The sequence below is a fragment of the Callospermophilus lateralis genome, chromosome 18, assembly GCF_048772815.1.
Source record: "Callospermophilus lateralis isolate mCalLat2 chromosome 18, mCalLat2.hap1, whole genome shotgun sequence".
NCBI lineage: Eukaryota > Metazoa > Chordata > Mammalia > Rodentia > Sciuridae > Callospermophilus > Callospermophilus lateralis.
Window position 1 is genome coordinate 15,218,450 of NC_135322.1, and position 12,998 is coordinate 15,231,447.

Consider the following 12,998-nt stretch of genomic DNA (forward strand, 5'->3'; position numbering starts at 1 on the left):
TCTGCCTGGCATGTGGTTGGGATGCATGGAGCTGGAGCATCTATTTTGTGACCATAAGACACAAGCTAAGAATGGCAGAGCAAGAAGTGAGGAAGAGCCTGGGTCCTTGTTAGTGTCACTGTGCCATTTTCCAGCTCCTGGCTGTCCTGCTGCTTCTGACCTTGTATTGTATGAGAAAAATAAATCCCCGTGCCTCCATTTCCCCATCCACAAAAGGAAGTTAGAATATCTACCTCAGAGTTTGAAGATTAAGTGAGCACTTGCACGCGCGCGCGCACACACACACACACACACACACACACGGCAAGTGCTTAGTGGGATGCCCGACACATAATAAGCACTTCATAAATGTTGCCTCCCGTTACTGTTATTATCATCATTATCAGTAGCAGCCTTGCTACCATTTATTCCTGAGACTCATTAGCTCATATGAATGAAAGCTTCAAGTGAATTAGAAAAATCCACCACTTCCTGTGGATCCCTGTGAGAATTAATTGTTTAATATAATTGGAAAGTTGTCATTTTTTTTCAAAACATCCTGATTTAGTTCAAACACGACATTTTTCTTCTATGAAAGTCTATTAAACCCACATTGTCTGGGATGTGAACTGTCAGATGAGACAATCTTGGGACATGTCCAGCTTGCACAGTGGTACGGGGTGGCCCTGCCTAGCAAAGTGACATAAAAGGTCAGACTCCAGGTCTCTTTCATAGGACACGGCATGTGGCTATGATGCCTGGAAGTGCAGCAGCCATCTTGTGACCATAGGATGTACGCTTGTGGTCACTCTATTTTGGCAGGCCCCGTGAGAAAGGAGCTTGGGCCACACTCCCAGGTGGAGGCCATTTCTGAAGCTGGGCAGGGTCCCCACCTCTTTTCAGTCAGGGCAGTGCGACTGAAGTGCAGGACCAGCTGGTGCAGGGGATCTGGCTTCTTCTCCTCCACTTCCTCCTCCTCCTCCTCTTGCTCCCCAGCTCTCTGGGGGAGGGAGAGGGCTTGGTTTGGGGTTTGGGGGAGGGGTTTCTGGAGTCCCCTCCAGTCTCCCCCCTAGCCCTGCTGCTCTGGAGCTTCCCCAGTCCCTTCAATCCTACACCCTGTTTCTACCCAAGCCAGGAGCTCCCATTTTTATCCCCCTCAGTGGGGAGGGCTCCCCTGGACTTATCCAGCCCTGCTCCCGCAGCCCCCAGGCCCCAGCTCACTGAAAGGTCATCTATCATGCGGTCCTCAAAGCTGTGGTCCTCAGTCAGGATCCAGGCGGCCTTGTAGCTCTCCAGGAACATGTTACATGCCCGGTGCCTGCAGAGTAAAGGCCTGCGCTCACCGAGACCTGCCTGACTCCGGCCTCAGCCCCTGAACGGCCACGCACCTGCCACCTCCACCATGCCCAAGACTCCGCGGGGTTGGCACTCTGCCCGCCAGACCCCTCAGCCCCTGTGCTGCCCTGGCGCGTTCCCCGTCCGCCGGGGTCCTTACGTGGGCAGGTTGTACAGGGGCGTCATGCGGAAGCAGGCCACGACGGCCCTCCGACGCTGCTTGGATAACAGCTTGTGCCACACGGCCTTCTTGGACTTGTAGGGGTGCTCAATCTGTGGAGGGGGGCAGTTTGTCATGTCCTCAGACTGAGCCCCTGGCCAGGTTCCTTCCCCCAGCTCTACGTGAAACTGTCCTCGTGCAGGTGGCATGCACCGCCGAGGGACCATCTTGGTTTCACCCGGAGCTAAGGTTCTGGCTCTGCCTCTGGGCCTAAACTTTCAACCTTGGGGTGACGTCTCCTGGAGGCCCTCCGTCTGGCTTCCGGATGCGGGATGCAGCCCCGCCCCCGCTCCCCCCTCCCCCCTGCTCCCCCCTCCCCCCGTTCCCCCCTCCCCCCCGTAGATCCAAGTTTCCATTCTAAGCCCCGCCTCCCACTCCAAGCTCCGGGTCCCCACCCACAGCCACAGACTGCCGCAGGCCCCGCCCACAGACTGAAGGCCAGCCCTAGGCCCCGCCCACAGACTGCCGTCTGGCCACTCAGCAGTCGCCCTCGCGCCCCACCCACCTGGTCCAGGTGGTAGAGCACCGCAGACACCTCCTGCACTCTGCGCACGATTTTCTCGGGGTCGTCGGCTTCCTCCTCGCGGCCCGGGAGGCCCCGGTACAGGGCCATCTGCCAGCGCAGAGACGGGGAGCCTTCGACCTGCGAGGAAAGGATGTCCGGCGTGAGGGCAGCTCCGAAGCCCGCTCACTCCTTGCTCAGCCCAGCTTCTCTGAGGGCGCTCCCCGCAGGGTCAGCCTCCCGGCTGCCCTGCCTCCTCTCCAGAAGGCCAACCTTCCATTGGGTGAGAGCCTGTTAACGTTCTGCGGTGCCTGGTACACAGTAGGCGCTCAAACTTTGGCTGTTATTGCAGTTATCTTCTGACCGAACCTTTTGGTGGCCGATGAGAGGCTTACCTTTCCCTGAAGGTTGAGGTTGTTTTGCAGGAACTCTCGGACCTCCTCATCTGTGTCTTTCTGGAAGACAAGGCCCGCTGGGTCACTCAGAGGCCAGCGCCTCCCTCTTCTAGGCCCGGGGAGAGGTTTGTGTGGGGAGGTCCCTGGGAGAAACTGAGAGGCCCCCCAGGAGGGCAGTGGGCAGTGGTGTGTCCTAGAAGGACAAGGGGGTCACAGGGGCACCTTGAAGGGACAGTCAGGATGAGAAGGGCCTCACGGAAAGTCTGAGAGGAGGGAAAGGGTGACAAGAGAATATCACCAAAGGTCAAATCAGGCCAAAGAGGGGCTGGGGGCGGGAAGAGGAGGGCTGGGGCGGGATGGGCAGATTTGGAGATCAGAAAAGGTGAGGAGGGCTTTGCAGGGAATTGGCAAGGTCAGTAGAGGTCGTAGGGATGAAGCAGGTCACTTAAGTCACTGGTTAAACAGGGTCCAAAGGAGGGTTCAGCAGGGTAGGGGTTACTTCTGGTCCCAAGAGGGGGTTCCTGAGGACCAGTGTGAGCAATCACAGGGCCCTAGAGGACTCTGCAGTCCTGGCAGGACTCACTGGGTCCTAGAAGAAGCTCGAAGTCCTGAGGGAAGGGGATTTGGGAGGCCCAGGAAAGAGGTCCTTGTGATACTAGGGGCCAAGTCAGTGGTTTTCAGGCCGCAGGGTGGGAACCAGTAAATTGCCAGGGGGTTAGCGAATTCTGAAGAAGGTAATAGGAATCCTAGGAGGCGTCCTTAGGGTTCCTGAAGCTAAGAAGAACCTGAGGGGGACTGTCCTTGCTGTCCCATACAAGGGGTGAGCGAGGCCTCCCTGGGGTCCTGGAAGGCTTAAGGACCTGGGGGCCTGGTCTCTTGATGCCTAGGAGACTGGAGTCTGCAGAGGTTTGCGGTGGTCCTGGGGAAGAGGGCCTAAGTAGGATCTCACGAGTTCACTGGGCCCCTGAGAGTCCTTGGGGGCTCAGTTTGGTTTCAACAGAGTCTAAGTGGAGGGGTCAGGAGGGGCCTGAAGGCAAGAGGAAGTGCGCTGGAGGGCGTAGTAGGAACCCACAGGTCCACTCCTGAGGGGTACAGGAGAGGGCAGGGGGCATGAGAAGTTCAAAGGGTCCCAAAGCATCAGGGGTGGGGGTCCTTGGTAGTCCTGGTAGAGGGCTCAGAGTAGTCTGAGAGAGGCTTATGGCGCCTCAGGGGATACCCAGGGTCTCAGCAGACTTGGCAAGGTTCTGGTAGGATTCTTCAGAGCTCATTAGAGTCCCGAGGGTCTTTAGAGTTTCCTAATTAGGGTCCTTAAGTATGTGGAGCCTTGGAAATATGTCGAGTGGGGGTCCTCAGCACCCTGGGGGAGAGCTTGGGGCATCCCAGAGGGCTCAGTGAGTATTCTGCGTCCTGGAGGAGGGCTTAGTAGGGTCCTGAGGGGTTCCATAGGGCCCTGGGAGTTCACTAGGGTCCCCTGGTCCCATGGGTGCTGGGGGCTGCTAGATAAGCACCAGAGCATAGCGGGCTTTGGCTAGCACCATGAGGTCCTGGTCAGTGGGAGCACACATGTTCAGGCCGATGGGCAGCATCTTCTTGAGCGTGGCCACGATCAGCGACGTCTGCACAGAGTACCGGTCCCCCCGGCGCTTCTTCTTGGTGCGTTCCTGATCGGAACCACCTGACTGTGGGGACACAGGGCTCAGTCCCAGCCCAGGCCCCTGCTCCAGCCCCAACTGTATACATTGTCCACACTCCAGCCCCCACCCTTGATGCCAGGCACCCCTCCCCAACTTCAAAGCCCACCTCATTTCTACCCCGACCTTGCTGATCTTGCACCTCCACTTCTAGCCATGAGCACAGACTCTCTCAGACCCAAGCCCCCATTCCACATTCCCAACTTCAATCCCAGCCCTTCCAGATTGTCCCAGATCCTGGGCTTTCCCCAACTTCTGATGTCCCTCCCCAAGAATCCTCTAAGATGTTCCAGTACAACCCCCTCTCCCAGCCACATGCCCAGCCCCACACTTCAGATTCCAAGATGGAGTTCCTGAGAAGGAAATAAAGAAGCAGACCACCCAGAGTCCCAAGAGACAAGAAAAGTTGAAAGAAAAAGAGACACAGAGAGACTGGGACAAACAAGGAGATGAGGGACAGAAGACGCAAGAGAGATCCCGAGGGATCTGGAAGCAGAAACACGGGGCACAGAGTCCCACAGCCGTGTTCTGGAGTCTTGGATGCAGACCCTGGCCAGGGCCACTCCCGTCATGCCAGTGAGAAGCTCCGGGGACAAGCTGCGGCCAGAGCCACATCCACGCCGGCTGGCAACACCGAGCATGACCCAAGTGCCAGGCACTGCTGAAGGGCACACATGCATTTCGCTGAGGCCTCACAGAGCCCAGACGCTGGGGGCCACTGGCTGGATGCCACCAGACGCTTGAAAGATAACACTTGGCCAAAGTCACACAACTAACTACCAACACAGGAGTCTAACCCAAGTCTGTCTGAGTCCAGAGCCCAAGCCTTACACCACCGCACAGAGTGCTGCCTCGCCCACCATGCGCCTCTCCAGCCCCGTTCCCCTTGACCTCAGCCCACGATGCTTTGGGGAAAGCTGAAGTTTGGGGGTTTTTTTGTTTTTGTTTTTTTGGTAACAAAAACAAAAACAAAAACAAAAATTTTCCAACAAATTTGCCAAAAGCTGAGGATTGGGAAGGGAATGGGGGGTTGGGGAGGAGGAAGAGGAGGATGCGGACTGGGGGCTGAGAGGGTAGGAACAGGGGCAGGGGTTCTGGAGAAGTTGGGGTTGGGGTTGGGGGAGGGAGGTCTTAGCCAAGAGCCATGCGGAAGGTTCCAGATGTGGGGCTGACCTGTTCGTCTCCCGCCTGCTTCACCGGGGTGCAGACAGACACAAGAAGGGTTACCCCGGTCCACAGAGGACCCCCAGCCCAATTCCAAAGTGGCAGTCCCCAGCTCCTCTGCCCCACCCTGCCACCCATCCCTTAGCTAGGCATCTCCAGACCCTGGGTGGAGGGGGCTGTTCTTTAATGACCCTGAGGAGGGCATCATCCTGAGAAGGGTGGTGGGGGAAGAAGGAAGGGGGATGGGAAATGGGGAGAGTTGGAGGAGGAGGATGACCAGGAAGGAGAGGGGAGGAGGGAGATGAGGAAGAGATGGAGAGAAGGCAGGGAGGGGAGGGGAGATGGGACAAGAGGAGCTGCCCTAAGAACTGCTCTCTGACCAGGACAGGATGGTGAGGAGGGTCAGGCGGGAGCCCTGGGGGCTGCCCCCCTCCCCCACCCCTCCCCCACCCCTCCCCTTACTGGTCCCCACAGCAGGGCACTCACCTTGGCCATCTTGCTCTTGTTGTCAGCAGTCAGAAAGGACATGTTGTTGATCTCATTCTGGACCACAAAGTTCTGCTCCTCGCGCTTAAAGTTCTGGTGGGGGGAGGCAATGCTGGGGGTCAGAGAGGGCATGGGGGGAAGGGCACCTGTGGACAGCAGCTTCTCTGAGGACAGTGGCATGGCTGGGGACTCACATGGGATTTGGACCAGTAAATGAAGATCTCGCCCACCATCCTGAACAGCTCCTCTGCGTTGGGATTGGGCTCCGTCAGCCAGTGCGCCCTGGGATCAGGGGAAGCGGCAGGTGAAGTGGGGGTCAGGATCTCCAGGGAAGGGGACCACCCAGAGAGCGCTCGGGAGGATTTTTCCAGGGGAATCTGGCCATTCACATGGACTTTTCAAATATTCAGTGACTATTCCTTTTCTAATTCTTTCTCTTTCTCTAACCTCTTCACTGATATACAACACACATGTAAATAAGTATCTACCTGGCCAGCTGTCACAACGGAAAACACCGTCCTCCACCTAGACAAAGGACAGGACATTTCTAGTCCCAGAGTATCTTCATCCTCCCTCTCTGTCATGTCCCTTTCTTTCTCCTAAAAGGGAGACCTCATCTGCTGTCCAGAACACACATTATATTTGTCTATTTTTAAACCTCATATAAATAGACTATTATAGACTATAAATAGGCTATATATTGCTTTTTGTTTGTTTGTTTGGTACCAGGGACTGAACTCAGGGGTGCTTAACTGAGCCACACCTTCAGTCCTTTTTTTGAATTTTATTTAGAGACAGGGTTTTGCTGAGTTGCTTAGTGCTTTGTTAAGTTGCTGAGGCTGGCTTTGAACTTGCGATCCTACTGCCTCAGCCTGCTGAACTGCTAGGATTACAGGTGGGTGCCTCTGCACCTAGCTATCTTCTCTCTCTCTTTTTTCTTTCTGGCTTCTTATACTGGAGCTGGTTTGTGAGACCCATCCACTTCCATTGTCATTGTATGAACAGAACACTGTTCAAATCATTTGAACCTTCACTGCCATTCCTAGCACCCTACCATACAGCAGTGCCCACTCATGAGCATAAAGAGGATGTTAGTAACAAAGAAATCAGAAACAATCTAAATCTCCAACCACAGGAGATCAGTTTTTATAAAAATCAAACTATATCTAACTGCAGAGAATGCAACCCAACTCCCAGTGGATGTGTGAAACCATGAATAACCCAAACTCTCTTATATACTGTGTTTATCCCATGACTGTCAATCTGATGAGCAAGATGGCTAGTGAGTTACTAATGGTGGGTAGCATATTCAACATGGATACACTGGACAAAGGAATGACTCATGTCCTGGGCAGGATGGAGTGGGACAATGGAGATTTCTTCTTGCTACTCAGAATAGTGTGCAATTTAAAACTTAGGAGTTTTTAAATTCTGGAATTTTTCATTTAATTTTTTCTGACTGCAGGTAATTAAAAGCATGTGTAATGGGGGGGATTACTATATATTCTTTTATGGTGTACTGCTATGTTAAAAAAAAAAAAAAGCTGAATGCAGTGGGTGGTACAGGCCTATAATCCCAGCAATTTAGGAGGTGTAGTTGGATCGAAAGCTGGAGGTCAGCCTCTGCAACTTAGGCCTTAAGTAATTTAGTGAGACCCTGTCTCAAAATAAAAAATAAAAAAGGGCTGAGGATGTAGCTCACTGGTAAAGTGCCCCTGGGTTCAATCTCAGTACCCCCCACCCCCCCCAAAAAAAAAGTGTTGGGGAGGATAGAAATGAGCTGCCAGAGCCTTTTTCTTTGATTGGAAGGACCTATGCCTATCAAGTCTTCCCTTTTTCTCCTTAGACATAAAGGGAGAAACAAACTAGAACCAAGCTTATAGACCTGTAGGGAAGTGGAGCTGTTCCTCAGACACAATAGCATGTCTATAACTGAAGGTTTCTAGAAGCTCTCTATTCCTAAGAACAGGCCAGGGTAAGCTGCTGTTTATTTAAGCATATTTTGCTAGTAAAAGTTAAGTAGCAATTGATAACAGTTCAAGTTTAATCGATTCCTGGCACTTATGCTGCGCACACACCATAACTACCCATTTCTGCTCCCGTGGCAGACAGGACTAGTCAATCACAAAGCCCTTGATGCAACATTGGAATCTTTTTCAACTTGAAGTTGAACCGTATTTGCTAACCCTGGGTCAGAGGGTTAATAAGCCTAGGTAGAGGGAGGGGTGAGTGTGGCCCTTGGGTCTGGAGGAGCTTGGAGCAGGTCTGGAAGGGAGGGCCCAGTGGGGTCAAGGAAGCGACCCGCTGACCTGTTATTGTCCACATAGCGGATGAGCAGCGGGTAGAGGGCGTAGAGGTCCCGGCAGAGCACCGAGAACTCGTCGCGCACCAGGAGCTCGCCCTCCTCGGCTTCAGCCTTGGCCTCCAGGCGCAGCTGCTCCTCCTCCGCCACCACCTTCCCCGCGCGCTTGCGCAGTCGCCCGATGGTGGGGATGAAGTGCGAGCGCAGGAGTTCGGGCCTGGCGCGGCTCACGATGGGCTGGGCGAACACTGCAGGGGCGAGGGGTCACTCGCACCTGACCTCTGACCTCCGACACAGCCCCTCACCTCCATTCTCAGCCCGTGACTGCTGATCTATACATCGTCCCAGTGACTATCATTTGACCTAAACCTGGGCCGGGCTTTGTACCCCAGGATTTTCTGATCCCATTCCCCACCTCACTCCTGACCTCTGTCATAGCCCAGAATGCTAATCCTAACCAGGATCCCTGAACTGAACCTGTGACCCAGTCCCTGTCCTGTGACCCCAGCCTGATAGAGTCTCTGACCTCTGAACCCCCCAAACTGAATCCTAACCTGATGTCTTACCCTTAACCAGCGTGACTCCAACCTCTGACCTGGCCCACACCATGTTCTTACTCTGTGATTTCAGACTGGGACCCCTGGCTTCTTATAGAGACCCTGATCTCTGACCCTGACCTTCAATCCACCCCCGGATCCCCAGCTTGACTCCAATCTAAAACCCAATTCCTAACACAGGGAATTTCTGACCCAGGAATCCCAACAATTTAAAGACCGATCTCTGGACCTCTGACCTAGAACCCTAACTGTTCATATCAGGGACCCCAACACCTGATCTAGTCCTCTGATCCTCTGTATAAAGAATTCAGGCTTCTGACTCTGCTCCTAACCTCTGATCTATCCTCCTCCAAAGCTCCAGAAATTCAGAATCCAATGTGGAGGGATCCAGGAACCCAGTCATCCACCCTAGACCCTGTGAACCCTGTGAACCTGTTTCTGACCCATGGCCTTTGACCCGGGAAAACCTACACTCTGACTCCTCCCAACTCCTACAAGGCCACGGGTCCCCAGATCTCCCTCTCAGACTATCTGGTCCAGGGACCCCACCACATTCGCCTCCCCCAGAGGCCTCGTGCCCCACCCACCAGCGAGCCGCTTCATCCACGAGGCCTCGTCAATGCCCAGGTTGTTGACGATGATTCTCAGGATATTCCCCAACAGGGAGTTGAGGTGGTCAGAGGTGACAGCTGTACAGGGTGGGGGGGCGCCGGCGGGCAGCGCAGGAGGGGGTGCCTCAGGGCCGCGTTCCCACCAGCGAGGCAGGTAGCTGCACAGCATGGGCAGTGTGACTTCAATGACGTGTGGCATCTCTGTGTAGCGGGCCCCGGACTCAGCCAGTCCTCCGATTTCTGCCATAAGCCGTTCCAGCACCGGGATATCAGGACACATCTCCTCCACACTGTTGGGGAGCCCCAGGACTGGGGTACAGAGAGAGGTCAGGGCATGCCAACACATCACCCCGGACCTCAGTGTCCCGACCTCCCTAAAACACATCAGGTACCACTGAACTGCCACCCACCTGCACTAGTCTCCCAGTTTCCATTCCTCTGATCCCACCCTCCAACCCCACCACCTCTCACACCCTGACTTTGACACTCAGTGGCCCAAAAACCACACTCCCAAGCTGATCCATTCCTGAAATTGCACCCAAATTCTAGAAACCTCCACTCCTAATATCTCCCATACTGCACCCCAGCTGGGTAGCAAACTCCAAAACAACTCCCTTCCAGCCCAGGTTAGCCCCACTTTTTTTTTTTTTTTTTTGTGTGTGTGTGTGTGTATGTGTGTGTGGCGCTAGGGAAGATCAAAACAGGGCCTGTGTCTCTGTGTCTCCTGGGCAAATGTCTACCACTGAGCTGCATCCCCAGCCCCCTTTTAAAAATCTGAGTCAGAGTCTCACTAAGTTGTCTAGGTTGGCCTCACACCTTGGCCCCCCTGCCTCAGCCTCCAGAGTAGCTGAGGTTACAGGCATGGACCATCTCACCCAGCGAATCCCTCCAACCCTGTGTTCTAAATCCCACCCCCAATTCTGTCCCCTGAAACACATGATCCATGGCTCACTTTTTTGGCTGCCATGGACAAGACATGGTGTTGGGATTACATTAGTGACTCAAGGAACAAGTTTCCTGTCTGGAACTTCTATTCCTGAGACCCATACCTCAGTCCAACCTCTAGACTGAGACCTCGGAGGTATACAGAACTCAGGCTCGCGCCCCCACCCACCAGCAAGCTGCTTCATCCACGAGGCCTCATCAATGCCCAGGTTGTTGACGATGATTCTCAGGATATTCATGAGAATCTCAGGTGCCTAGGACAGTGCCTCATCCCTTGTGGGTGCTCCATAAATATTTGTTAAATGAGTAAATATTGAATGAATGAACCCACACCTTCCCTAATGCTCTCACACCCAAGTGCCCCTCACCCAAAGTGAGCTTTGGGAAGTCCCATTGACCTCATATTTTACTACTTCTAAAATAAACCCCATGGCTCCAAATTCCCTCTTTGACCTCCTAATGCTCCTAATTACCACAGAACCTCAGTGTCCTGTAACAGCCTGGCAACAGGCCTGCAGCACAAGCCACGGCCCCACGATGGAGCGCCCCCACCCTGAGGAATGCTTAGCCCCTCACAGTCCAGATTTGGGAGGCATCTATTCCCAAGGGAGCTTTCCCTGAGCCCGGTGCTGGGTAAGACGCAACTCCCACCGCTGCTCCGACCCCACGCGACTCACTGGCCCGCTCCCGGGGAGACTTGGTGGTGTACACAGAGCAGGCGTTGTACTCGTTCAGCTGAGGCTCCAGGAACGCCACGGGCATGGCCGCTGCCAGGCGGGCCAGGCACTCCCCGAGGGCTGGCCGCAGCCTGGAAGAGAGGGCTATGTTTAATTCCCAAGTGCCTCCTCGGGGTCCTGGGTCCCAAGCCCGTCCTGCACAGAAGCACCCCTCCCACAAACCACCAGCACTCTCCAGCAGCAGTGTCCCTAGGAGGAACTTCTGTTCTGGTTGAAACGGTCCCCCCCACTGGCCCTCGGCATGCTGTGGCTCCTGTGTGCTGCTCCAGTTTCCCCAGGTTCCCCAGGGCAAGCTTGATCCCCAGCAGGAAGCAACCAGGCACCCAGGCCAGTGCCTACTCCCGTAGGCCCCAGATCCAGTGGCCTTCTCCTGGGCGCCCTCAAGTGACCGCCTTGGGAAACTGCAGCTGGCATGGATACTGACTGGTTGTTGAAGATTTTGAACATTTCTCTCTTTATTAAAAAATATATTTTTAATTGTCATTGGACCTTGATTTTATTTATTTATATGCAGTGCTGAGCATCGAACCCAGTGTCCAACACATGCTAGGCAAGCGCTCTGCCACTGAGCCACAGCCCCAGCCCCTCTCCCTTTTTGCTTAAACCCCCATTGTCTCCTGGGCTGCCTCCCTTCCCCTCCAGCTCCACAATACCCACCCCTGCCCCAAACTGTGTCACTTTTTTTCTTACTTTTCCACATAGGGGTTCCTGGTGGTTCCCAGAGAGTAGATACTGCACAGCGTTCGGTAGCAAGAGACCTGGACGTCATCCACTGAGGGAGAGAGGGGGGCTAGGTCTGGGGTGTGCTGCCATACCAGGTAGATCAAGCAGTGGGGAAGAGCAGGGGCTAGTGCCAAGTGCTCTTGGGACATGAGCAATGGCCAACTCTTGGCTCATTTCTGTATCTGTAAATTGGGGATAATTACAGTACCTTCACTAGCACCTTCACCATGGGGTGGCTGTGAGACCAAATGAATTAATTCCTTTTTTTTTTTTTTTTTTGGTATGGGGGATTGAACCCAGGGGCATTTAACCACCGAGTCACATCTCCAGCCTTTTTAATATTTTATTTAGAGACAGGGTCTTGCTGAGCTGCTTTGGGCCTCCCTAAATTGCTGAGGTTGACTTTGAACTCGCCATCCTCCTGCCTTAGCCTCCCAAGCCACTGGGATTATGGGCCTGCGCCACCACACAGGCCAAATGAATTAATTTTTGACAAGTAATTAGAACAGGACACGTAGTAGACCCTCAGTAAAGGCTAACTGGTTTTTCCTTGGATTTCTGATGAAAGCACCTCCTTCAGAAAAATGCAAATACACATGAAGCCTGGCTACAATTTTGGGTTGTCCACCTACCTCCCAGAAGGCCAACTGAAGACCCTCACTGACTTCACAAATGTCATGAGGCCAAAAGAGGGAGGGGCTGTCCTAGATTTAAAAAGAGGCTACAGAGGCCAGGTGTGGTGGAACAAACCTGTAATCCCAGTGGCTCAGGAGGCTGAGGCAGGAGGATTGTGGGTTCAGCAACTTAGTAAAAAAAAAGGGGGGGGCTGGGGTTGTAGCTCAATGGCAGAGCACTTGCTTTGCACATGTGAGGCACTGGGTTCAATCCTCAGCACAACATGAAAATAAATAAAGATACTGTGTCCATATCAAAAAAGATCTTTTAAAAAAAAAAAAAGGCTACAGCGGTATAACCAAATTTGACAGGATTCTGACTTCTTTTTTTATTCTAATGCAATGGCCCCTGCTTCTTTTTTTTTTAAGATTTTTTTTTAAGAGAGAGAGAGAGAGAATTTTTTAATATTTATTTTTTAGTTTTTGGCGGACACAACATCTTTGTTTGTATGTGGTGCTGAGGATCAAACCCTGGCCGCACGCATGCCAGGCGAGCGCGCTACCGCTTGAGCCACATCCCCAGCCCGGATTCTGACTTTTTTTAAAAGTGGGAGATACTATTTAATACAATATATTCATATCAATATAAATGGCAAAAATAGCAATATTAATGGAAGGAATACTAGTGGTAGAAAGTGTAATAACACAAAACACAAATTATTCACTATCTATTGTTT

General features: G+C 53.3%; 1 protein-coding gene across 4 annotated transcripts in view; it reads right to left on the reverse strand.

The window, feature by feature from the left end:
* Ryr1 (ryanodine receptor 1) overlaps window positions 1–12,998 on the reverse strand; it is a 113,578-nt gene that overhangs the window by 39,296 nt on the left and 61,284 nt on the right. For 2 of the 4 annotated variants that reach the window (XM_077105866.1, XM_076839059.2), the window contains exons 64-76: window positions 11,615–11,696; window positions 10,865–10,995; window positions 9,219–9,551; window positions 8,082–8,322; window positions 5,967–6,054; window positions 5,773–5,865; window positions 5,296–5,310; window positions 3,940–4,110; window positions 2,432–2,491; window positions 2,040–2,177; window positions 1,475–1,587; window positions 1,201–1,297; window positions 873–979 (exon numbers count right to left, since the gene is read on the reverse strand). In XM_077105866.1, the coding sequence (XP_076961981.1) occupies window positions 873–979; window positions 1,201–1,297; window positions 1,475–1,587; window positions 2,040–2,177; window positions 2,432–2,491; window positions 3,940–4,110; window positions 5,296–5,310; window positions 5,773–5,865; window positions 5,967–6,054; window positions 8,082–8,322; window positions 9,219–9,551; window positions 10,865–10,995; window positions 11,615–11,696 (1,669 nt within the window). The remainder of the gene's footprint in view (window positions 1–872; window positions 980–1,200; window positions 1,298–1,474; window positions 1,588–2,039; window positions 2,178–2,431; window positions 2,492–3,939; window positions 4,111–5,295; window positions 5,311–5,772; window positions 5,866–5,966; window positions 6,055–8,081; window positions 8,323–9,218; window positions 9,552–10,864; window positions 10,996–11,614; window positions 11,697–12,998) is intronic. The other 2 variants (XM_077105867.1, XM_076839060.2) reach the window with 1 other exon arrangement.